At 42.3% G+C, this 24,976-nt stretch overlaps 1 protein-coding gene across 2 annotated transcripts in view; it reads left to right on the forward strand.

Moving 5' to 3' along the window:
- PHLPP2 (PH domain and leucine rich repeat protein phosphatase 2) overlaps positions 1-24,976 on the forward strand; it is a 40,854-nt gene that overhangs the window by 5,630 nt on the left and 10,248 nt on the right. The window contains exons 3-13 of one of the 2 annotated variants that reach the window (XM_072871761.1): positions 4,417-4,550; positions 8,835-9,025; positions 9,797-9,922; positions 11,149-11,303; positions 15,291-15,437; positions 18,013-18,243; positions 18,979-19,181; positions 19,690-19,750; positions 20,497-20,592; positions 22,603-22,758; positions 23,527-23,727. In XM_072871761.1, the coding sequence (XP_072727862.1) occupies positions 4,417-4,550; positions 8,835-9,025; positions 9,797-9,922; positions 11,149-11,303; positions 15,291-15,437; positions 18,013-18,243; positions 18,979-19,181; positions 19,690-19,750; positions 20,497-20,592; positions 22,603-22,758; positions 23,527-23,727 (1,701 nt within the window). The remainder of the gene's footprint in view (positions 1-4,416; positions 4,551-8,834; positions 9,026-9,796; positions 9,923-11,148; positions 11,304-15,290; positions 15,438-18,012; positions 18,244-18,978; positions 19,182-19,689; positions 19,751-20,496; positions 20,593-22,602; positions 22,759-23,526; positions 23,728-24,976) is intronic. The other variant, XM_072871760.1, reaches the window with a different exon arrangement.

The following is a 24,976-nucleotide window of genomic DNA, read 5'->3' on the forward strand; positions in this document are numbered from 1 at the left end:
TCTCATTGAAGATATAAAGTGGATGGCATCATAAATTTGATGCAATTAGAGCTAAGCAACTAAACCTGGATAGGCAGAGAGGAACATCATGAAGTTCAACAAAGTGAAAAGGCAAGTCCTGCACCTGAGGAGGAACAACCCCAGGCATTAGTACACACCGGGGGCTGACTCGCTGGAAAGCAGCTTTGTGGAGAAGGACCTGGGCATCCCGGTGAGCAACAAGCTGACTGTGAGCCAGCAACGTGCCCTTGCGGTAAAGGCCAGCAGCAACCTGGGCTGCGTTAGGGAGGAGTGTTGCCAGCAGGGCCAGGGAGGTGATCCTTCCCCTCTGCTGGCACTGGTGAGGCCACACCTGGAGTGCTGTGTCCAGTTCTGGGAGTACAAGAGAGACAAGGACTCACTGGAACGAGTCCAGCAAAGAAGCACTAAGATGACTAAGGGACTGGAGCATCTTTCATCTGAGAGAGCTGGGACTCTTCAGCCTGGAGAAGGCTCAGGGGAGTCTTATCGAAGTGTGTAAATACTTGATGGAAAAAGATGAAGACGATGGAGCCAGACTTTTTCAGTGGTGCCCAGTGACAGGAGAAGAGGCAATGGGCACAAATGGAAACACAAGGGGTTCCCTCTGAACATCAGGAAACACTTTTTCACTGTGAGGGTGACGGAGCACTGGCACGGGTTGCCCAGAGAGTTTGTGGAGTCTCCTGTGAGATCTTGAAACCCAACTGGACGAGGTCCTGGACAACTGGCTGTAGGTGGCCCTGCTTGGGGGGGGTGGACTAGGTGATCACTCCAGGGGCTTGTTCCAACCACAGTGAGTCGGTGATAAAACCTATTTTTTAAAAAGTTCATAAATTTAATTTCCATTTTACTAGTGCTAATGGATGGACTGACTTTGGAAAAAGTATGTATTTAAAGTCTTAAATACTTGTATTACTGGTTTGTGTGATTTGATGCCATACTTGCCATGGAGATTAAACTCGCTTTCTAGTCAGTGTAACGGGATAGAAATATCCCTACTGAATTGTTGGCAAGTTGAACAGCAGTAATTATCTGAGCTCAGTGATTTGGCATTACATACCTTAAACTCCTGTGAATTCTGACCATTTGTTCAATTTGTTTTGGAAAGTTTAGGTGAATTTGGCTTTCACAAATTTTTTTCTTCAAAAAAGGCATTACAAATAATTAGGAACATGGCAGAAACTGTGTCTTTGTCATACATGTGTGTCATAGCATCTGATTTGGATACCAGAAGAGAATAGTTAGGCCTGGGGAGGGCGGGAAGGGGAGGGATTGTGCTTTCTGCTGAAATTTGTCTGAATTTGCATTAAACTACGCTGGCTAGCTCTTTATTTCCTTTCCTTTACTGATTTAAAGAAGGGGCAGAAAGAAAAGGCAGTTTTCCAAATGTTTTTTTCTATCTAAAAAAAGCATCACCACAAAAAACCACAACAAACCAGCAGTAGCAGCAGCAATGGCATGCATTGCTGACAGTCACCTGATTACATCTTGAACTTTAAATTGATGCAGGAACATTATTCTTGTGTATGAGTTTTGGAGTATACTTACAGTACATAGCAAATTGCTATCGCTGACATTGCCTTTAGTCACATTGGAAGCTTAACAAAATTAGGATAACTCCTAAAAATCAACTAAAAATTATGACTGGTGACAGACATTGGTATGAATAGACAATGTTTTCTACTGGTTAAGGCAGCTGATATTTCATGAACTAAAATTTAAATCCTACTAGTCCAGTCAAGGAAGGAATAGGGACAGATTTCCAAGCAAACCAGCTCTATCAGGGAGTGATCCTTTGGGTGGATTTGAAGATACAGATCAAGGGTTTTGTCCCTCGTTTGTTAAATAAAGCCTATTTATGGGTTGAAATTTGCCAGTAACTTTCTGATTATGTTTAGGGCTGACTAGAGTCTGCAAGGCCTGACATCAGTTCATTAGTCAGTAGAAGCTCCAAGAGACAATTTCTGAAGTGAGAGGAAGGGGGTTATTTCACATAGAGCCTCCTGGCTAGCAAGCTGATGTATTTCCCTGTAAAACAAAAAGGGAGGGAGCAAAGTTGCCCTAAGCAGGCTTAGCAAACATTGAGCGGTAAGAACTGGTTTTCTGGATCAGCTGTATGTCAACTACGTTGTCTCTTCAGGCTAGAAACTTTGTTGTTTTGGACCATAACTTTGAGAGTAATCCTGTTTCTGATCCAGAGGTCCTATGTGTGAAGTGAAAGAGTTGCAATGTATGTGCTTGAAATATCTGAGGTCATTTTACTTCTTGAGGTGTGTCCTGTTGACTACAAAGGAAGTCTGGATGACTAGATACTTGTAAATGGTGCATGTTTTATGAAATCAGTCCTGCCTTAATTATGAGATGGCATTTGTAAAGCTGTCAGTAATAGCGGAAATACTATAGTATAATCATTAAAAAGAACCAGAAATATTTTTGTTCTTCAGTTGAGAAGAAGCGGAAAGGTTTGGTACATACAGTAATAAAATCCTTGCGTTAAGACATGCAGTATAAATGATGTATGCAAGTCAACAAAGTTTAGTAGAAAACAGGTCTTACTGAACAAACTTGATCTTGACGCTTTGAAATTTCAAGCTTGGTCACCAAAGGCATTAGTCATTTGTTGCAGCGTGTGATGTTGGACAGGGCTCTGAGCAACCTGATCTAGTTGAAGATGGCCCTGCTCATTGCAGAAGAGTTGGACTGGATGACCTTGAAAGGTCCCTTCCAACCCAAACCATTCTGTGTTCTGATGTCACTGGTAAAAGCAATGCACAAACCAATAAAACTCTTTGGCTGATACCTTACAAATTGGAAACTTATTCAGTGTAAGCATTTTTTTTTGGATGGGGGGTTAGTGTATGTCTGAATGAAGAAAGGTAAACTTGCACTGTTCAGTTGCTCTGTTAATAATCTGCGACTAAAAGAAAGGCAACAACTCAGGATTGCATGGATGGAGGGAGTGACGAGTACTGAGAATTCAGTGCAACAGTTTGGTCTAGACGGTTTAGCATACAGTATTCTCTGGAAAACACTGCTTTTCAGTATCACTGGATATATTTCTGTAAAAGCCAAGTGTACTAAATACTAAAGAGGAGAGGAAGGAGACTATAACTTGCAAAAACTGCAATTCAGGAGGACTCGTGGATTGAAGGGATGTGAGTGAATGTGCCAAGTAGTCGAGAGCAGGTTTGATCTAGGAATATAAATACTGTTGAGGAGAAGCAAGAAGTCTCTGTACGTTTTTTTTGTAGTCGGTGCATGGATACAGCGAACAGTCGTGGTGCTAGCGCTTACAGAATGTTGGTAAGCTGAAAAAAAAATCAGTGGTAAAAATTATTTTGAGGCAAAGTAGACCCACCCCACTGCAAGAAAATTTTCAAAGCACAGTGAGCCTCATCTTGAAAAGGAAGTTTGAAATGGTTAGCCTCATGATTTATAAACACCTGTTTAAAGACTAGGTGACAAGTTGAGGTCCCAGTGACCATAACCTGAAGCTAGGCACTTTTAGATTAAAAATGAGGATTTTTAATGGTGGATAATGAGTGGACCACTGGAGCGATTTATTTTAACTTCCATCTTACATTTTCAGTGCTTTATCTTTTACACTAAGATTTTTTCCCCTGAAGTAAAACTTCTAATTTAGTGGGAAACTCTGTTATTTTTATTGCAGAAAATAACAATTCAGCGTCTCTGGAAGAAGTGAGATGAGAGGATTAGAAAACATCTTTTCTGTTCTGAATATACTAAACCTGATGTTTCAGGAGAACTTTCTCTTATTGCCATTTACTCAAGCTAGCCACTGAATCCTTCCTATGATCTGTTGTAGTTCTAAAAACATCTTTTCTTTAAATGTAATGTTTGAGTTAATTTACCAAGCATGAGAATCTTGCACTGATGAGAGCTAAAGAGAATGGGAAATTTCTTTTTTCTTTCTTTTTAGAAGGCATTCTTCAGGAGGATTCTTATATGCTTTGCTCCCAGCTGCATTTGGAAGAGAAATTTAAGTAGAGTTCTTTTATATCTTTCAGTCATTATACATAGGGGTTTTTTAATTATTTGTTGTCTGCTTTTTGTGCAGTATTTCTGGTTTTGTTTCTTGTCATTGTCTCCTCCTGGTGCTTCTTAAACCATGGAATGGAATGATCACCATGGATTGTATGGCTTATGCCTATTGCTTTTCCTCTCTGTTTCCCTTCGGCAATGTAATTCTTCAAGTGCTACAGTTCTTAAGTGCTACTTGACAAGCAGGAAGCACAGACCACAAGGATGCGTGCTTGCCAAACTTTTCAGAGGAGCAGAGCAACCAGTATGTCAGTATTCCTTACACTTCAGCTGCAGTGAGACTTGTTTGATCTTTTTTGCATTCTCAAACTACTTTCTTGTGTGTTTTGACAGGAGGCTGGAGCCCACAGAAAAACCCCTTCAGATTGTGTATGACTACTTGGCTGGGTTGGGTTTTGATGATCCTGTCAGAATGCAGGAAGAGGCAGCAAACTCTGATCTCAGCTGTATGATTCGCTTTTACAGTGGTAAGAAATTACGTGTGTGCACACTGTCGGTGTTCCTGTAGCTTTAACTATGAGGTGGAACTCAGCTGAAGCCCAAGTCGTCAACCTAGTGGGTTTATAGATGGCTACATCAAACACCCAAAGTACCAGTAAGCATTTCTTAAAATAACAAGTTTTCAAGATTAATAGAAAAAAACCACAATTCTGTAGCTCTCTTGATCCTATCTAAGGCTTGAGGAAAGACAGCTCCGCAGGAAGCCGCAAGATTGCTCTGTTGTCTTTAGTTTCCAGTGTTACGACAAATGCCTTAGAGCTCCTAATGGGATCAGAAACATATTGCAGTTCAGTCTAGATGTGCCTGAAGATTGTATTTCCAAAAGGTGTACGGGTGTGGATATGGACAAGGAAGGTCCTGGTCAAATACCTCCACAGCCTGTAAACAGAGTGAAAGCGCCAGCTTTTTTTTTTTTTTTTTTGCAGGCTGTGCATTAGAAACCCAGTGCATTTCATTGCAGAAGCGAGACTTCTGAGTGGCCTATTGCATCGGTTTGGGCAAGATACCATGTGCATAAGGAGCAACAGAACGATAGTCGTAGGCCCTTTGGCATATGGTGCTAGCAGTCAGGAAAGGAATTCACTGAAGTGAAGATGAAATATAAAAGAAATAAGGCGGAGGAAAGCTGATAATGAAATTATTTCATTACTTTTAAATATTTCACCTGTGTATTTTTTTGCATTTCAGAAAAAAATCAAAGTGCTTTTAATGGAAAATTGTTCTTGCATAGTGGAGTGGGGTAGCCTGACTAAGCTGCTAGCCATCATTTGTTTATTCAGTGTCAAAAAATAGAATCATAAGAATTCAGTTTCTCCACCCCTTTACCTGAGACAAACCCCTTGTCCGGGAGCTGTGTGCAGAACAGCCAAAACAGTGTAGAAGTATAATGGAGAAGGAAAGAAGTATGACATGCGTACAGTCTGGACTCATAGGGCAAGGAGTAGGGAGTCAGAAGTTACTTCAGCTGGAAGGAGGAGAGGCACCAAGCATAGGGCTGTAGAGAACTTTTGAGGAAAAAAATGAGCAATTCAGTTTGGTTATGTCAAGCAGGAACTGCTAAAGATTCAGGTACTGTGACTCAACTTCATGGAAGCAAGTAGGTAGAAGATTGAATTGAGTAGTTTCAGTCACCATGGGAGGGTAGTCCTGCTTAGAAGGAGGCTGTGAAGGAAGAAGTATGCGGATTGAAGAGTGTTCAAGAGACCTATTTTAAGAAAGTAAAAGCAAATGCTGACGAAGTGGGTCTTAAAGGTAGGGGAGGAATTAGAGGGAATGCTAGGGAGGATTATGTGATAATTTTGCAAAGCCTGCAGGTGAGAACATAAGGGATGAAGTAATGCATTTTAGCCAGAGAAATAGTACATAGACTCACAGAATCACAGACGGTTTGGGTTGGAAGGGACCTTTAAAGATCGTCTAGTCCAACCCCCCTGCCATGGGCAGGGCCGTCTTTCGCTAGACCAGGTTGCTCAAAGCCCCGTCCAACCTGGCCTTGAACACTTCCAGGGGTGGGACATGCACCACTTCTCTGGGCAACCTGTTCCAGTGCCGCACCACCCTCGTCGTAAGACATTTCTTCCTTACGTCCAATCTAAATCTACCCTCTTTCAGTGTCAAACCGTTGCCCCTTGTCCTGTCACTACAGGCCTTGGTAAAAAGTCTCTCTGCGCCTTTCTTATAAGCCCCCTTTATATATTGAAAGGCCGCAAAAAGGTCTCCCCGGAGCCTTCTCTTCTCCAGGCTGAACGCCCGCAGCTCTCTTGGCCTGTCTTCCCAGGAGAGGTGCTCCAGCCCCCTGACCATTTCCGTGGCCGCCCTCTGGATCTGCTGGAGTGTTGAGAGCAGCCTTCATATTTCTTTTCACTCCTTGGTGATGTCTCTTGGATTTTCTCTGCTCTCTTCCCACATTTCTGTCTGCCTTTCTCATGTGATACATTGGGTTTGTTTCTTTCCCTGGTGCATGGTGAGTGGGTATGCCCAGTTGAGGTGATGAGAATACAAGAGGATTAATAGAAATCTCACATTAAACAGCAGTGAGAGGGAAGCATGCTTCCTGAAGTCTGGCTGTTAAGATACTTGTGGGAGCCCAAGAGATTTATGAGGAGAGAGGATGTGTTAGATTGGCTGGGAGAATGGGGGAAGGGCTTCCTCTCAATGGAAGTCGATTGGAGAATGGAGGCCAGTGACCCAGGCTGGATGGGGCAAGCTCAGAGACCAAATGTTACGGGGTCTTTACATGCTTCAACAACAGATCAAATGGAAGAAGCTCTCCAGGGACATCAAACTGTTCATCTGTCAGGTGTGACAGATGTGAATTGTAGAGGGTCACACACTTTCTCTGGTGGGGAATTATCTTGATTCCTTGTTCTGCTGTAGCTGGACTTGTGTAACTTGTAAGGTGCTGTTAGAGGTGATAGCTCTGTCTGTTGATGACCTGTGTCCTTGCTCTACATGGGAAAGCCTGTGCTTGCTAATTGGAGCATGGAGTTCAGCATGATCACGGTGACATTTAAGGCCAAGCTCAGGAGCTCAGGACATTCAGGACAGGAACTTGCCTGTCCCTAGAGGTTAAGACCATTCTTACACATAGCTTGAGGAGTTGTGAAATAGCTAGGATTCAGAGTAGAAGTCCTTGAACGTTGCCCCTGGATGTTTCCTTAGCACTAGGACATAGGTGTCATGGAACGTTGCCCCTGGATGTTTCCTTAGCACTAGGACATAGGTGTCACGGATGTTTCAGAGAGGATAGGGAAACTGGAGGGTTGGTGTAGCTTCTTAGTCATATCTGGTGCTTGGAACAATGCTGCTGTGGCAGTCAGTAGGATACCACTTTTGGTGCCATAATATTGTTTTCTTACAAGTCTGGGGCTGGTCTTTCAGCTTGGTGAAATCCAAGCAATTTTTTTCTGTGCATGATTAGAGTTTCTCAGCATTAAAGGACATCTTATGCCAAACTTCATGTCCCTGAAACAAAGCTACTGTTGTAAATAAACAGCTAAATATTTCAGCTAAATTCAGCCTGATATAGACATCAAGACAATGCTTTAAATTTGGCAAGCTGAAGACCCCGCTTTCTAACAGAGAAACTAAAGTATAACAACTTTAGTCAGTGGTTTAGTTTTTGCTCCTAATAAAAGTTTGGAGTATGGTTTGTGTCTGGAAGTGGGGCATGCATAACCAATAGTGAGAATATTTTTCTGGCGGATCTCATTAGAGTTTTTGTCATTGTCTGGCATATATGTTGGCTACTCAGTTCCTCTGTCTGACTTCGGTGGTGGGGGAATATAAATACCTGCAGGTTCAGGCTGCTTATGGATATCAGGACGCTTGCAGGACAGTTGAAGACAGAAGCAGTCCTGAAGTTGTCTGTAGCAACTTCAAAAAAAATTGATTCTTTCCTAAGTAAAACAAAGGACCCATTGCCAGGATCTGTCTTGGGGATTATTTAGGATAAATTTAATATGAGGAGATTCTTAATACTTGGAACTCACAAGTGCATCAGGTCAGGCTTATTCCTGTTCATTAAAGTATTCAATTAAGTGACTGTTTGGAAAATTTTCCTAGCCAGTAAGATAGTATAAACAGTGGACAGAATCTTGAAAAGCATCTGGGAGATTTGTCATTATCTTGGGGAAAAAAAAAAAGGGGGGGGGGGGGGCAAGGAGGTAGGATGACCTAAAAGTAAGTGTATGTGTATTAGAAGGCTGAAGTAGAGCTCTACTTTGCTGGTTAGAGTCATAGCTAGCAGTGCACACAGCACAGCTATAACAGTCAGTGCTCGAGTCCTTTCACTTCAATCATCTTGAGGGAAATAACTTTCTTCTGTAGCTGATTTTCCAGGCCTTCCTCTAAAGCCCAGTAAAAGCCACTTATTTGATTGTTTCTGTGACTTCAGCTGACTCAACAAGAGTTTGGAATTGCTTTTCTATTACATCTGAATGAAGGATGTTTGGCAAGTGTATGAGTTCACTAAGGGCTGTAATTACCTGTAGACTAAAAACACTCTACATGGCAACTGTTATAACGTTGTACTGAAAGGTGTACAGTTGTTGCTTATCAGACACTACTGCACTGACTGAGGAAGTTGCTTGTCCTCTGCTTGAGATTTTTTTTAAAGTGCAACTTGTCTTGTCTTTATTCATTCTTTACAATAACTCATTTTGCATGTTACAGCTGTGTTGCTATTTGTACTTGCAGCTGAGAATGAAGAACAAATGGAAAGTAAAGGCTAATGTCCCCTTTTTCTTCAGAAAAGCCATGTCAAGTGGAACAATTAGATCGCATCCTGCTCTCTGGAGTCTATAACGTACGCAAAGGAAAGACCCAGTTGCACAAGTGGGCAGAGCGCTTGGTAATTCTCTGTGGTACGTGCCTCATTGTGTCCTCTGTGAAAGATAGCCACACAGGGAAGATGCACATCTTGCCTCTCGTTGGAGGGAAGGTAAGACTTTTTTTGGCCTGCTTCCTGTGGCTTAGAAAGGAAGAAGGGATTATAATGATGGGTATTATCCACAAGAGGTTGATCTAGGCTTTTGTAACAAACTACTGCATTAACATGTGCAGAGAGTTGTACAACCCCTTTCTACTTGCTTTGCTTAGGTAGTAGTCTTAAGGCTAATAAAATGAAGGGACACTAGTTCTGCTTTCACATTAGTAGCCAATGTTGTGAATGGACTTTCTGGAAATTATTACTTCTTGGATCTACTTTAGCAGAAAGATGTTAAGAAGGACTTGGCCTTTCAATACTTAAAGGGGGCTTATAAGAAAGACGGGGACAAACTTTCCAGTAGGGCCTGTTGCGATAGGACAAGGGGTAATGGTTTTAAACTAAAAGAGGGGAGAGTAGATATAAGGAAGAAATTTTTTACAATGAGGGTGGTGAAACACTGGCACAGGTTGCCCAGAGAGGTGGTAGATACCCCATCCCTGGAAACATTCAAGGTCAGGTTGGACTGGGCTCTGAGCAACCTGTGAAGATGTCCCTGCTCATTGCAGGGGGGTTGGACTAGATGGCCTTTAAAGGTCCGTTCCAACCCAAACTATTCTATGATTCCATGATTTACTTCTGTGTTTCTCTCCCATAATTTTGCAACTGTGTTTTCAGCAAAATGTAATGTTGCTGGTAGTCGGTAATACCTCACCCTAGACTCCAGATCCATTGTAATTGCTGGAGTTTAGGCAGACTGTTTTGTTTGCAATTCTCCCCTTTCAGGTGGAAGAGATGAAACGTCGGCAGTACACACTTGCTTTCACATCTGCTGGAGCACAAGCTCAAACGTACCACGTTTCCTTTGGAACGCTGGCAGAGTGCCAGCGGTGGCACCGACAGGCGTCCACGGTGAGGCCCTGGAGACTGCAGTAGTTCGGGTGGTGGGTACAGTGGTAAGAAGGGTTTTCTGATGCAGGCTTGGTATGCAGGCAGAGATGAAGCTATGTTGCTGGAGAAAGTACCCATGACACTTTACAGCTTTCTTAATTTCTTACATGCTCAGGACTACAGAGGTTTTCTTTTAGCGTTCTCTTCTCTCTCTGCCTGTGCAACAATGTTGTGTTGTAGTTCTGCATATTTTTCACCCCCGCTGCACCTATTGAGAGTAGCTAATCACAGGTCACTAGAACAAATCCCAGGCACAGGCTGACTTACAGCCATGGAAACATATAAATTGCACCTGTTGCCGTACTCAAATCTGCCTAAACTGTGGCCTGGGCTGGTATGGGGCTACCCTGATAGGTTTGAGTGAACACAGAGATCACAGGTCACCAAGGGAAGTGTAGTTTGTTCAGAGCTGCATCCTTATTCCACATTAAAGTACAATTAGATGTCAATAGCTTAATGCTGAGCCACACTTTAACCTCATATATATATATATATATATATATATAAAAATAAAATATTATGAAATATGAAATTAGTTCAGGATAAAGCAGGTCATAAAATCTGGAATGAAGCACCACAGGCCTCAAAACAAAGCATACTTAATGAAAGGAGATCTGATCTTTGCAAAGACTTTATGAAATGTTGCAAAACCATGATTTATGAAGCCTTTTCATCATAACAGGTTATGTTTCCAATATTATACCATGAACAAGCTAACAAAAGAAAGTCGGAAGAAGGAGCTAGGCCAAGCAGAGGTTCTGTAAACCTTAAAGGTCTGAACTGGAAAGTCAACTGCTTCCTGTTGCTGCTTGCATCTTTGGAAGGCACTCAGAGATTATGCTTTCTCAGCAGTTTCCTCAGCCAAAGATATGGTTTTCTCCATTAGGTGGCTCTCTTACGGTCTACCTTTTAGGCAGCGCCTGTTGCACATACAGAGCAGGGCTTTCCGTCTGTCCTAGTGGGTATCCAGATATGCATCCTTGTCAGGGGGCTTGCAGAAACAATAGTAGTAAATGGCCTAAACTCATACTCTGTAGACTCGGTTTCCTGCATGGACTCTACCTGGTGGGTGCAAGGGGGTTCTTCCATGTTCTTGCAGATTGTTTACTACTTGCGTTCTTTGGCCTTCCATTAGACTTCCAGAGAAAAATTGTTGCACAGCTGCAGCTCTTCCTCCTTCTTTTCAGGTTGTGTCTATGCGACTTAGCATGGTTGATCTTTCATGCTACAGCCTTGAGGAAGTACCTGAGCACCTCTTCTACAGTCAAGACATCATCTACCTCAACCTACGACACAATTTTATGAGATCAAGTGGAGCAGGGAGTCTTGACTCTCTTTGCAGGTCTGCAAAGAATTATTTTTCTTTTACATTTGGAGTTCTTGTCGTGTGCATCCATGGATGAAGAGGAGGGGGAGTGTATTGCCCAGTCTCATGGGATGGTAAAAAGACTGATCTTCAGGAAGCTCTAACAAATGAGGGCGCTAGGAAGCAGAACTGAACAGCGCAGGCAGACATAAGCTTCCAACAATTTACAGTATTCATGAAGTCCCTTCCACAGAATTTTTGTGCTAAGTTTGATCTGAGATGAGCCTTGTGGAGCGATATGCCATTTGTATGGACAAGATGCAATAGTAATATAAGGCTGCTTGCTAAACAGATAACATTTTGGGGTATAAAATAAAAGGTGAGGGAAAGCATAATGCTGCTGTTGTGGGTGTTTGTAGGAAGAAGTGCAGATCTGAAAAAGCCCGTTTTGGTAAGTTCTTAATGTTAATGTGCACTTGGAATTGGCAGAGGGCCTGTGAGACTCCAGCTTTGCTTTGGGAACTTGTAATGATCTGCTTTTAAGAGAGTAGCAGTTGTGTGGTGGTATGGAAGCGTGATGTAGTCATCTTAGGTAAGTGACGGAGTCTTACAAAAATATTTTTAAACTAATTCCTGAAAACCATAAAAATCTAGAGGAAGATTAGTCTGTTGATGTTTACTCTAGCCATGCTAAAAAGAATTCAAGGAGTCTCTCTATGAATTTCAAAAGCTGCTAGGAAGCCTGGAGTAATATTGTCAAATGGCTCTGTGTTTGGAACACATTGTGCCTTAAGAAAAATGTATTTGGAGAAACTTTGCAAAACTGCAGGGTTTTGTTTTGGTTTGGTTTTTTTTGTTGTGTTTTTGTTTTGTTTCTCTCTAGGGGCCTATTACCAGGTTATTTCATTTTTCTTCCTGCGGAGTAATGAGATACCTAGGTATCCATGAGGGTATCCAGGGAAAAAAAATTGCTCACCTGTGCAGTTTCATTGAGAGCCAGAGTCTAGTCTGGTTTTGTTTTAATTCCAAACTTGTTTAAATGTTTTCTGACTGCTGAATTGTAACAGATTCTGTTATTGGAAAAGCTGCTTAAAATAATTCAAGAGTTTGCTTTCTACTTCTCTCTTCAGATACTTTGTATGATGTTGAAAACTGTATCGGAACTTTATTTTCTAAAATGCGGTATCCTTGGTTCACAGGATCAGCAAAGGGGCTTGAAATTTCTTTTGACCTTGCATGTAGTCAACAAGAGATCTGACATGTCAGAAACTCGACTCTTTTCCTGGCAGTGACTATATCTGATGAAGCTGAAATCCTCAAACAAACAAAAGCCATAAAAGAAGCCCTCGCTTCACACAATCTTGAATAAACAGGTAGCATTAGGTAGCCCACATAAGGCTGCTCATTGCCTTTTGAAAAGATTGTCTTTCTGAGGTTTTTAGGACGTTTATCAGGTCACGGCCCAAAATGAAGAAATTTGCTCACTTGCAGTAGGTGTTATCAGTGCCTAGAGATTGACAATTCCAAACAGCAGAATTTTTTGCAATGGTGAGATCTCTTCCTCTGGAGAAATCCTTGAAGCTCTAGGAGTCTAATTAGCTGTAACTATAATAATGGAACAAAAATAATTAACTAAAAGAGAAATGTTAAGCAAAGGAAATTAAATAAACCCACCTGTTTTTTTAATGTCTCCTAGCTTATTTTTTATGTAACTGCCTTTCAAGTATCTCCCTTTTCTGGAAAACATTATCAAGTGTGTGTGTGTGCACACATATGTATGTATAAATATGCATGTCTATTATCACCATTCTAGCTAGTTGATACAGAGTTGTACTGGAATGCTTTGGCAGCAGAGCAGGATGTTGCATTAAATTGGGAGTATTTTAAGCCAGCACCAGTTTGGATGGTCATCCCATTGAGGATTTGTTGCTGTGTTTCCATACCTCTTTGCTGTAATGTCAATATGCCCTGTGAGAGCACAGACCAAAACTTGAGGAGCTGTAAAGATTTCAGGATCCTTATTCCCTATAATACATGGTTCACGTGTACAACTTGGATGAGAGTTGGGTTTGCATTCCATTCCTACATCCCTACTGCTTGAGAATATTGGGGCAAAGGAGAAGGAACAGCAGGGGAGTTCAAAAGGCTTTTGAGTATTGTCCTCCCCACTGAAGACAACAGTCTGCTCGAGGAGTCTCAGACCAAGCTGTGTCATGTACCTGTTTCCCTCCAGCTTTTGGAAACTTATGCTCCTTTTGTGTTTGCTTTGATATTGTTGCAGAGGGATGAATTCTAAAAATTGGTTATGCTGTTGCATTTAATGCCATGCTTCTTGGGGCAGCTTCTCACCACACTCTGCTAATGACAGAGAAAGAGCTGCTTGGTGTTAAGGACAGGTGCCATAGAAAAAGCCATTGTAGAACTCCAGAGAAAGCAGTTTCATTAAAGCATTTTCCAATTCCAAAACCTGAGAACTGTGATCTGTCCTAAATCTCTTAAAGTTGAACCAGTTCCTGAGAAAGTTGAAATCTGTAGGTTTATCCTCATTGTTTCCTTCTTTTCCATTATTGTTGTGAAGATCTGCATGCAAGTTTCTGATTTTTGTATCATTGTTATATCTTTGCATCATACAATATGTTCCCTTTAGGAAGGCTATTACCAATACAGCATCTTTCTCTTTGGCTTTCGGTTGCATTACAACAGGGTCTGTTTGTGGCTGCAGCAAACATAAAATGCCTATGCCCTTATTTATATGACAGGGTGCTTTCTCAAAGCAAACAACCCATGTCCAAGTTTCAGATATGCTCCCTCTTTAAAAAAAAAACACCCCCCGCCCCCCCCAAGATTGTAAACCAAAATGGAGACATATAATGCATAGTTCCTACACAGATCATTCCAAGTATTCTGAATCTGAAAAAGGAGTCACTATACAGAAGAAAAAATTTCCAAACCTTTCAGTCTTGTACTTCAAGACATCTCAGGCTAGCAGTAATATTCTCCCTCAAGCTAATTAACCTTGGTTTTGTTACCTATATTAAAACATTTGCTTCAAAATAAGAGCTACTCGCATTGCCTAGCAAAAAGTATGGTAGGTGGAGCAGATGAATGAACTATATGTTTCCAAAAAGTACTTCTCTGGTACATTACACTAGATTTGCAATTGTCTCACAAAAGTATGATATTTTCCCACTGAATTAATTTCTGATGGTTCCAGCTTGGGATGGGGAGGTTATTACTTAGGGAAAAGTACTTTTGTTTCCTGTAGAAGGAGGGAGGAACTCTTTGAGAAGAACCTCTTGCATATTACCCCAGCTCATGCTCAGTTTCTTCTCTCTGTTTGGACCTAGCACAGTGATAGAAGGAGCTGGAATAGGCAACATTCTGTTAAGCACAGGTGGGACCGTAGTGACTGTGAGGGCTGTGTCAGTACTTGTGTGGTTGTACCTATGGTGCAGTCTGCCGAGCAAGGGGCACTTTAGAGGTGGAATTTCTTCCAAGGACCGCTGGGTGCAGGTCTTGGGGCTTCCCAGTGTGAAGTCAGGCTTTCCTGGTTTTCCCTTTTACAGCTCTGCTAGGCCTTCCGTTGTGCCTAGCTTGAAAAGGATATCCCCCTCTTCTGTTTTATACTTAGAATAGTTCCAGTTAAAGTTTTCAGCTCCTTTTTTCCCAAGCTGTATAATTGTAGGCTGTAACTCTTAAGTAATTCTTTGAAGGTAAATTTTTTTAACTCAGTATTTTTAGTCTCCTTAATCTTAGTCACTAGGAAGAAGCCTGTCAGGAATCAGGGTAGAAGGTTGTTACCAGTTTCTGCAGTAAAACCATGGTATTTGATCTCTTTCAGCATTACCACTGAGATACAAAATATCAGTGACTTAAAACCAAATTTGTGCAGAAACTTCCATAATGAGTTAGCTGACTGTATCGCCAGTGTACAAAGACTTAAAAATTCTTTATGACTGGTTTTGTATGTTTTTGCTTTGAGACCATGGAGGTCTGTGAATTAACTAGTATTCTTGCCAATAGGTTTTCTCAGTTGAAGAGCCTGAACCTGTCTCATAATAGACTGGGAGAGTTTCCTGTATCACTGTGCGAGATCTCTACTCTAACAGAGCTTAATATTTCCTGTAATGGACTTCATTACTTGCCAAGCCAGATTGGCAAACTGTTGAAGTGAGTATATTCTTTTTATCTGTGGTGATAAACATCCTTAGTGCTTCGTCTGAGCACAGCTGACGTGAAGGTACTGCTTATGAAAGTATGAGTGCTGGGGCAGCCTGTTCTGCCCATGAAGACTGAATGATGGATTTGACTCCAGCAGAAGGTCGAGAACCAAGATGTCCAATAAGGTTTGGTTTTCCTTGAAAATGAAGGTATCACCGTATGTTTATTCAGTTGCCATTTTAAGTCACTGGTATATAGCAAGTTGTCATTAATCATTTGTGACTTCCTGCCTATTCTGCTAGCTATGTAAAATATATTAGTATAAATCAGTTTTCTAATAGAGGAGATGAATGGATTTTGCCCATTTTGGAGTGGCCTAGGAAGACCCTTAACAGTCAGTTACGATGCCTTGAGTCACAGGCGCCACCTTGCTGATCGAGCGTGAACCTGAGGGCCTCAGCCTGTGAATATACTCTCACTTAGAGTTTAGTAAACTTGAAGGTTTTTATGTTCTCTGCGAGGTGTGTGTTTGGGGGCGGGGGGGGTGTTGTTTTTACTTTGGGGTGACTTGTATGATTTCTTGTGGGTTTACGTCTAGTTTTTATGTAAATTTGAATGCATCTTGTTCTCTTTGCATCTGCTGCCATCTTGCATTCCCTTGCCTGCTTTCTTGTTATTTCCTTCCTACATTCTCTTCTAAATTTTTTTTAAACTACTATCATGGTGGTGCCTTATTGGTTAAACATAAATATTGGTTTGTTTACATAAAAACAGTTAAGAGTTTCTAAAGATCATGCTGTCAGGGACATTTCCAGAAGCTGCAGATTAGTACAGTGAAACTTCTATGGAGATCAGCTAGGCTTTGTAGAACCAGGGAAAAATATACATGCCTCTCAAATTCTGAGGCCTAGCCTGTGGACCTTGTTTATACAAGCAAGAGCATGCTGGTTATATTGCTGCAGTATTCATAAGCGTCTTGCACAAAAGGGATTGCAGATTTCTTAATTGTATGCAAGTTTAAAGTATAAGGGCACCTTATAGGACCGAAGACAGTCTCAGGTGCAATTCCTTAATCACTACTATTAAAACATTACAGCTGCTGATGTAGAAAAGGTGAGGAAACATGATGCAGATGAAGCATTGTCTGAAGATAATTGCATTGATTCTCAAATAAGTTAATGCACATTTTTCTGCAGCTGCAGAGGTGTGTGACTTTCTGAATTTCTGTTTATTATTCGTATTTAATATTTTCTGTACTGATGCAGTTTCTATTAAAGTTTTAATTTATTGTATAAAGCTTTTCTGTGGTAACTTCTTACAGAGGTCTAGTGATTTTCGTGAGCACTAGTGTGTTTTGCTAGCTTTCTACAGAATTGGTTGCTTTTTGTGTTAGGAAGAGGATTTTAACATGGAAATACTTGGGCAATCCCCTCTGAAAATTTTGTTTTACAGTGTTTGCTGGAGTAAAAACCTTCTCTGTTTTCCCCCGTAGCTACCCAGAATGCATAAAAGCTTAAGCTTAGTTAAAGTTAATTGCAAGCCTATTATTGCATTTGTTTAGATAAACATGGGTATTGAGCTATTGGTTCATTGTGGCCTGCTCTTCCTCCAGCTTATACCTTTTAAAAAGGAGTGTCTGCAGCTGCATTGGATGGAAGCAAGTCATTTCCGTAGCGATCTTTCAGCCCTATGCAAACTGTGAGGAAAAAGCTGTATGCAGGCTTACAGTTTTCACAGGTTTACAACTTAGTTATGGGTCCAGTAATCTTCATGACCCCTTGAACCCTTATTCATAAGAACTTTTTATGGCCCCAGATTGCATTTCTACCATTGCTATACACTGTTTAGAAAGTTCTTTGTTGGAACATAATCATAACGAGGGAATTGTATTTTGGGGGTTTGAGTCTCAGAAGCCATGCAAACTTTAAAACAATTCATCTTGCAACAGAAAGCTACCCTATTCTTTTCTGAGTGTTTGAAAGGACAACTAGAATGTAAAAATCTTACTGGTGTGTTAGTGCGGTAGGAATTTTGATTGAATTGTGCCATAAGTGCCGTAGATGTGAATATGTGCCATAGTAGTGATACAAGATTCCAGCGATTGGATGATGAATATGCAGATGATTTTTATTGTTTCTTATGAGACAGGTCTCTACTGCTACTGCTGCCGGTTTTTGGTTTAGTTTGTCATAGGTCTTTTAAAGATTGTCCAGCACGCTAAGTGAGGAGTTCTTAGTTTGTAGAAAACCAAGTGATTAAGTAAATATCTTTAATTTACAACATAAATACTGATTTGTATTTTGCTTATGTTAACTTAGAGTCTTTGGCACAACTGGAAGTTTACCTCCAAAATAATTTAGGAACCATTTGGTATTGCAGACGTGCAGTTCCAAGCCTATTACATGCGTAATAAAAGTACTCCAGTAATTTTATGTGTATAAGAATAAAGTTAGCTGTTAGGTACCTTTAAAAAAATAACCGCACTGAGACCAGCTAGCTATATGAGGAAATTCACTGAAAATGCTAAATGTGATGTTCACTACTCTCTGCTGAATTATTTGCTTTCTCTTTTTCACTACTCCAGTCTCCAGACCTTCTGGCTTGATGGGAATTTCCTCACATCCTTACCAGAAGAACTGGGAAGTCTGCAACAGCTCAGCTGTCTTGGGCTTTCCTTCAATAACTTCTGTGAACTGCCAGCAATTTGTGAGAAACTTGTTGTCTTAGACAAACTAGCCCTGGCAGGGAACTTGCTAGAGACCCTGGACCTTGCAGTGCTAAACCGTATGAGTCACATCAAAAGTGTGGACCTGAGGTAAGGGGGGGAAACTTGCATATGTATGTAAACCAGATTGCTACTTTCCATTTACAGCCGAGGAGCTGTGTAACTTCTAGTACATTTTGCAGTAAACTAGGTGTAATTTTTTTCTGTTCCTGATTCTTTAGCTTTTAGGGAGTTCTGTTTCTGAGGGTGTGCAGAATTCACTTAGAGAAACAAGGTTAACGGAGCAATGCCTGAAGCCACTGAATGTGACTCAGTCCTCTAGTTTCCTCTCTTGATATGCTGTTACCATGAGCTTCAGTAGCTCTTTGATCTCTCCTACCCTTTTTTTTGCCTTCCCCCTTCCCGCCCCAAGATGTGATCCTGATTCTCCAGGCTGCCAACTGCAGAGCTCTCAGAAAGGGACAAAGAACTTTTTGTCTGTGGCAAGGCAGTCTAGTATCTAGTCTCTGCATTAGCTTCCCGTGTCAGTGCAAAGTAGTTGACCCTTGGCCTGGCTTCTGATTTCTAGACTGGTCTTCAGAATCTCTTAAACATTGGGGAATGAGTAAGGTGGTTTCACGTAGCAGTGCAGATAGAGGAGATGTTCTTCTTTGTATTCACTACCTGAAATCCACCACTGCTCCTCATGCATTTCACTGTGCTCACCTTTGGCATTAGCCTTCACCAGAACTCTTTCTTTCCTCTTCTTTCTTCTCTGTTCTTACTGATGTCCAGTGTTCAGTGTCCTATTTTCTGACTTTGTAACTCTTATCTCTGAGTGTTTAGGCTGAACAACCTGAAGAGAGCAGCAGCTGACGCTCTGGAGGGGAACAAATCTGTGACTTACATGGATTTACGAGACAATCAGATGACAGATCTGGATCTGAGCTCCTTGGGCAGCCTGGAGCAGCTGCACTGCGAGCGGAATAAGCTGAAAGAGTTGACGCTGAGTGGCTTCTCCCTTCGGGCCCTGTATGCCAACAGCAACTGTACGTCTCTCTGCCTTCTTCACCTGCCTTCTTCCTTCAAGCCCTGGGACCAAAAGAAAACAGGCCTTTACCCTCAGCCACACAAAAAAAATACTTACACTGATGTTACAGTAGTGAGACCATATGTGATGGGTCTTCTGGGGTCAGCTCCTAGCGATCACATATGCATGTATGTGCGCAGGCTGTGTAATGGGGAGGTTGTGGTGTTGAGTTACTGTCCAAGGAATCGGTCTTCCAGTGAGATCTGTTTGGGAGCCCACAAATAAAAGTACAGTTCTCCCTTGTTCTGGTGCCCCACGTGGCAGATGGAGAAACGGGATGGGGAGAAGCTGTAATGCCATATGGCAGATGTATGAAGTGAGAACTCTGTCTTGGGAAGGATGAGTAGAGACCTTGAGTATCCATAAAGTAAGACTGTGAGTCTCACTTGCTAGTTAGTCTGTCTGCTGCTCTGTGCTTTTTTCCCTCTGAAGGTCTGCAATCATAATTACTTGCTTTACTTCATCAGGTCTGACAGCTGTCAATATTTATCCGGTTCCTGGTCAACTGACATGTCTAGAACTCTCTCAGTAAGTGACTATACATCACAGAGTATAAAGCAAGTATCTGGACACCTTTGCTGTTCTCTGCAGAAATTTTCTGGAGCTTTTAAGCTTTTGAAAGAGTTGAGAGCAATTGAGGGAAGGCACTCCATCTTCACAATAGAACTGGAAAGCCCAGCACTGAAGAATGATGAAAGTTTCCCAGACCAGAAGCCCCTCTGAACCAGTATGACCTGTCTAGGTGACTTGCTGTCCTTCAGCTGCAGGCTGTAATCAGCAAAAAAAGCCAAGCAGGGATCACTGAACTTGTGGCAGCTTACTAGGCTGAATGGTGGGAATCTGTGGAGCAAACATTTAGAGTGGCTGCCAGTGATCTCTGCTGTTGGCTTCATTGCCTACGTCTGCCCTTGGAGCAGCATTGTGAGACCTATAAGATAGGATGCCCACAGGACCTGATCACCTTTTGCTTCAGTTCTGGGTTGAAGCACGATAGCAGGATAGCGTAGGGTGGCCTGTTCTGCTGATGTCAGTGCTGTAAACAAAAAGCCTGATCATCAGAGCCTTGCATCAGTGCTTTCTACCAATCATGCACCAGCTCAGTTTGCGTTACACAGCTAGCCATGAGAGAAATTCCACTTGACTAGCTTGGATGCTGCTGTTCATTTTCTGCCTATTGTTTTTGGTTTGGCTGTCACTAATGTCATGCAGCATTCAAACAGGGTATGTTCCATATGGAGCGCTGGTGTCTAGCTTTTCCCCCTTGTTTTTCTCAGCAATCAACTGCAGTGTGTCCCAGACTGGGCCTGTGAAGCAAAGAAACTGGAAGTTTTGGATGTGAGCTACAACCTCCTTGTGGAGCTTCCATCAAGGTCAGCAAACCTTCTTCTTATACAGAGCTGAGCTTTCTTCTGTGGTGAGCTGACTGGGGAGAGAGAAGCAGTGCTATTCCAGTTGCTTTATTCCTTGTTGTGCAGAGATATAATCCACTTACTTTCTCTGTGCAGCGTCAGAAATGCTCTGTATTCAAATGTTGGAAAGAACTGTCTTCCAAATCAGCTTCTTGAATAACAGAGGCCAGGTAATTTCATGCTATACTTCTGGCTTCTGCTGCAGCTGTTTGCACCTGAAGTAGAACACACTGCTATGATTTATTTGTGTTACCATAGTGTCTGTGAACACAGGTCATAGATGAGGCCCTAATATGCCTTGCATTGCCCTGCAGAGATTTCATCTGTTACCTTTCATAGGGAGATATCACAGAGATACGATATAGCTGATCTCAAAGGTAGCTTTCACAACACATCATCAGCCAACTCCTTTCTCCCTGTTTCCCTTCCAGTTTCTGCAGAAATGTGGTAAAGGGGAGCCAAGAACTAACATAATTTTGCAGATATTTATAACGACTTCTCCAAGGTACCAGGGATATCATGGGAAGAAGCAAAGCACAAAAGTTCTTAGCTTAACAAGTGTGTTTGGTGGGGGGTGATTGTAATGAGAGACAGTGTCTGGGGTAAGCTATATTGAAATTGAAAGCAAGGGTGGATTACAATGAAGAAACATAGAGAGCAGGTTGAAGTAGTTAAAGCAGCAGTCATAGGAAGTGATCTTAGCAGTGATATTCTAATGGTTGTCAGAGACAAGACTATATACATCAAAAGCAAGAAAAGGATGTAACAAGGATATGATAATAAGAACTTAGAAAAGAATTTTAGCCATGCCAATGGATGAAAAAGACCACATTTTAAGTATGTTATGCAAAAAGAACCTGCAGAATTCAGACACAGAAGTATATATTCTAAAAAGAAATTTAAGCATTTTTAAAGCTTCGTAAGTGCTGGAATTTACTGTATCCATTGTGGACCTCTCCCAGTATGTGTTTGTCATCAACACTGTAAGTATGTCTTGTGTACAGTTAGAACTTCGCCAGCGGTGACTTTCAGCCATTGATCAGGTTAATCCAGCAGAGTAAAGCTTAAAGAGCCTCGCATAAGGGGATATAGTTCGCCGTGAAGTTGTCTTTTACACTGAGTTATCCAAAACCAGAATTGTATCAAAGTGGTGTGCGACAGTGTTGCGTGGAGACACCCAAACCAGCTCTGGATGAGTCCGCTTGAATAAGGAAATTGGTGTATCTACATTTGAATGCCTTTTTTTCCTCAGTATGGTTAGCTTTGAGAAGCCACAGCATACAGAAAGAAACTGAATTAATTGGCCCGCATGGAGCAGTGCACTAATGCAGCTTTAGCATTTCATGCTTTAAAGCTGTTCTGTACAGGGCTCTCAGAATATAGTTCCACATTACCACCTCACCCAAATGTGCCAGGGTGGTTCTAGGCTATGTCCAGATGTGTTCAGATATCCTTTCTCGAAATTTCTGCAAGCAATTCTGTGCAGTTCATGGAGATAGAGGCCTTTTCCTTCAATAAGCACTCAATTCTGGAGAATGTGACAACAGCCTCAGAAGTAATACAGGAGTGCTAGCAGCCTGTTAAAGCTCTGAATTTAAGTTGGCACAGGGGAAGCACTTCTTTCTGCCTAAAGTGAAAACAGGCATTTAAATCCATCCTTTGGGACTTCTCTTTTTCATCTGCCTGAGAGAATGCTAGGCTTATGCACACAGGCAGACTCATATCACAAATTACTGGTCTGCAGTAGCATAGAGGGAAATGTAGATACACTTCCAAGCATTCAGAGTGACTGAGGCACCTTACCATCTGTGTTTTTCTGCTTTGTCATTGTTTACATTTTATGGATCAGTGTATTTTAATTTTTCTCTGCTGTGCAGTCAAATTATAACGGATTAAATACTACCTTTTCCCACTCTGTGGATGTGAAGAGGAGTGAACCAAGCTGATATAGCAAACCCTGTGTCTTTCTAGGATCCTCAGCAGCTTGAGCCTTCGGAAGCTGATGGTGGGGCACAATCGTCTGCAGAGCCTTCCACCTCTTCTAGAACACATTCCACTGGAGGTGCTGGACCTTCAGCACAACCTGTTGACTAAACTCCCGGAGACGCTCTTTGTCAAGGCTCTGAAGTGAGTGGCAGTAGCGAGCGTCTTTTGTCTGCAGTAACCTTTGGAGCTGTAAAGGCTGATAGTGGCATCTGTGTGACTGTCCTTGCAAGGTGCCATTTGCATAAGAGATAATGAGGCATGCACTTTATGCAGTAATTCAGGTGCCATGAGGGAAGTCATCAAGCTGATTTGAGGGAATCGGTCCATGTTACTGTTTAATTACAGGAAAACAGAGGCTTGCCTAACCCAACAGCCCACTGAAGAATTAGCTTCAGTTGCAACTGTTTCTAAGATCATGTTACTGCCTGAAGAGCTTTGTGCTTAAAAGTAGTGCATAAATTCAGGTGCAAAGAGAAGAAGCCATACAGATTTTCAGATATCCCAGCAGAAAGGACATCAGGTCATTGGAGAACAGCGAGAGAGATCCTTACAAGTGAACAACCTTTCATAACTGTCTATTCAGACATGAGTCAACCCTTCCTTTAAAGACTCTTACTGAGTAAGAGTTTATGTAGTCTGCTTCCACCAGTATTACCCACCCCCTCCACAGGCTCTTGAGCACTCACCATTTACTGTAAAATGCTGTGTGCATCCACAGTGCTATATAGCTAATAAGTCATTAGTAGACTGATAAATCTTAATGTGAGTAGGGATGTTACACTGTGGTGTCTGGCCTCCTGTCTAATGCTGTTGCTCTGTCCACACTGGCATTTGTAAAGCTCCTTTTCCTGCTGTTAATGGAGTGGTTTAGATGATGTGAAGTCTGATTTTTGCACTTGCTATGGTTAGCCTCAGGTACCTGAATGCATCTGCAAACAGCCTGGAGTCCTTGCCCTCTGCAGGTACAGGGGAGGAGAGTCTGAGCATGCTGCAGCTGCTTTACTTGACCAATAATAACCTCACAGATCAATGCATCCCTGTCTTGGTGGGACACCCGAGCCTACGGATCCTGCATCTGGCAAACAACAACCTACAGACTTTCCCCGCAAGGTAAATAAGTAAAGCTGGTGGGTGAGATAGTGCTCACCAGGAGGACGTTGCCTGCCTTACTGCGATTGTACGTGAATCGGTGTCAAAGCAAGGTGCTCTCCCTGTGGCTTGATGACAAAAGCCTGTCATTCCTACACACACTGAGGAATAGCATGTTGACGGGGATTGGCACAGGGTACTGTTGACTGCAGTGGTTCCTGTCCTAGTTGTGGGGGACGTGGGGGGGGGGCGGAGGCAGTGTTTCTTCACAACTTCAGTGCTGCTGGCATGCAGCTTGCTGTGCTGCATTTTTTCACTTTTCAGCCTTGCCAGAAGACCCTCAGTCAGACTTGTCTGAACTCCTTCCCAATGCAGGTCATATAATTTCATCCATTAATTCATGCACCAGGCTTACAATTTGGGGTTGAAATAGAGATAAATCTGTGCTCAGTGTAGAAACTCAAGAGGCTGGAGACTCCCATGTGTTCCTACTAAGTTATTCTGGTTGCTCTCAGTTATATAAGCCTGCATCTTATTTTTCAGTGAGAATTATTTATCTGCTTCTTTTTACCAGTATATCACGCTATCTTTCTGGTGTGAAAACTACATAGTATCAGACTGTTTTTTTGTGGTGCATTTGATTAGCTACAAGAAAGGAGTGTCATCCAGAGGGACCTCAACAGGCTTGAGGAGCGGGTCCATGCAAACCTCATGAGGTTCAGCAAGGCCAAGTGCAAGCTCCTGCACCTGGGTCAGGGCAATCCCCAGTATCAGTACAGCCTGGAGGATGAATGGATTGAGAGCAGCCCTGCGGAAAAGGACCTGGGGATGCCGGTGCCTGAAAAACTGGACGCGAGCTGGCAATGCGCGCTTGCAGCCCAGAAAGCCAACTGTCTCCTGGGCTGCATCAGAAGAAGCGTGGCCAGCGGGTGGAGGGAGGGGATTCTCCCCCTCTACTCCGCTCTCATGAGGCCCCACCTCGAGCACTGCCTCTAACTCTGGGGTCCCCAGCACACGAAAGAGGTGGACCTGTTAGAGCGAGTCTGGAGGAGGGCCACGGAAACGGTCAGGGGGCTGGAGCACCTCTCCTGGGAAGACAGGCTGAGAGAGCTGTGGGCGTTCAGCCTGGAGAAGAGAAGGCTCCGGGGAGACCTTTTTGCGGCCTTTCAATATATAAAGGGGGCTTATAAGAAAGGCGCAGAGAGACTTTTTACCAAGGCCTGTAGTGACAGGACAAGGGGCAACGGTTTGACACTGAAAGAGGGTAGAT

The sequence above is a fragment of the Ciconia boyciana genome, chromosome 9 (genome assembly GCF_034638445.1).
Source record: "Ciconia boyciana chromosome 9, ASM3463844v1, whole genome shotgun sequence".
In the NCBI taxonomy this organism is placed as follows: domain Eukaryota; kingdom Metazoa; phylum Chordata; class Aves; order Ciconiiformes; family Ciconiidae; genus Ciconia; species Ciconia boyciana.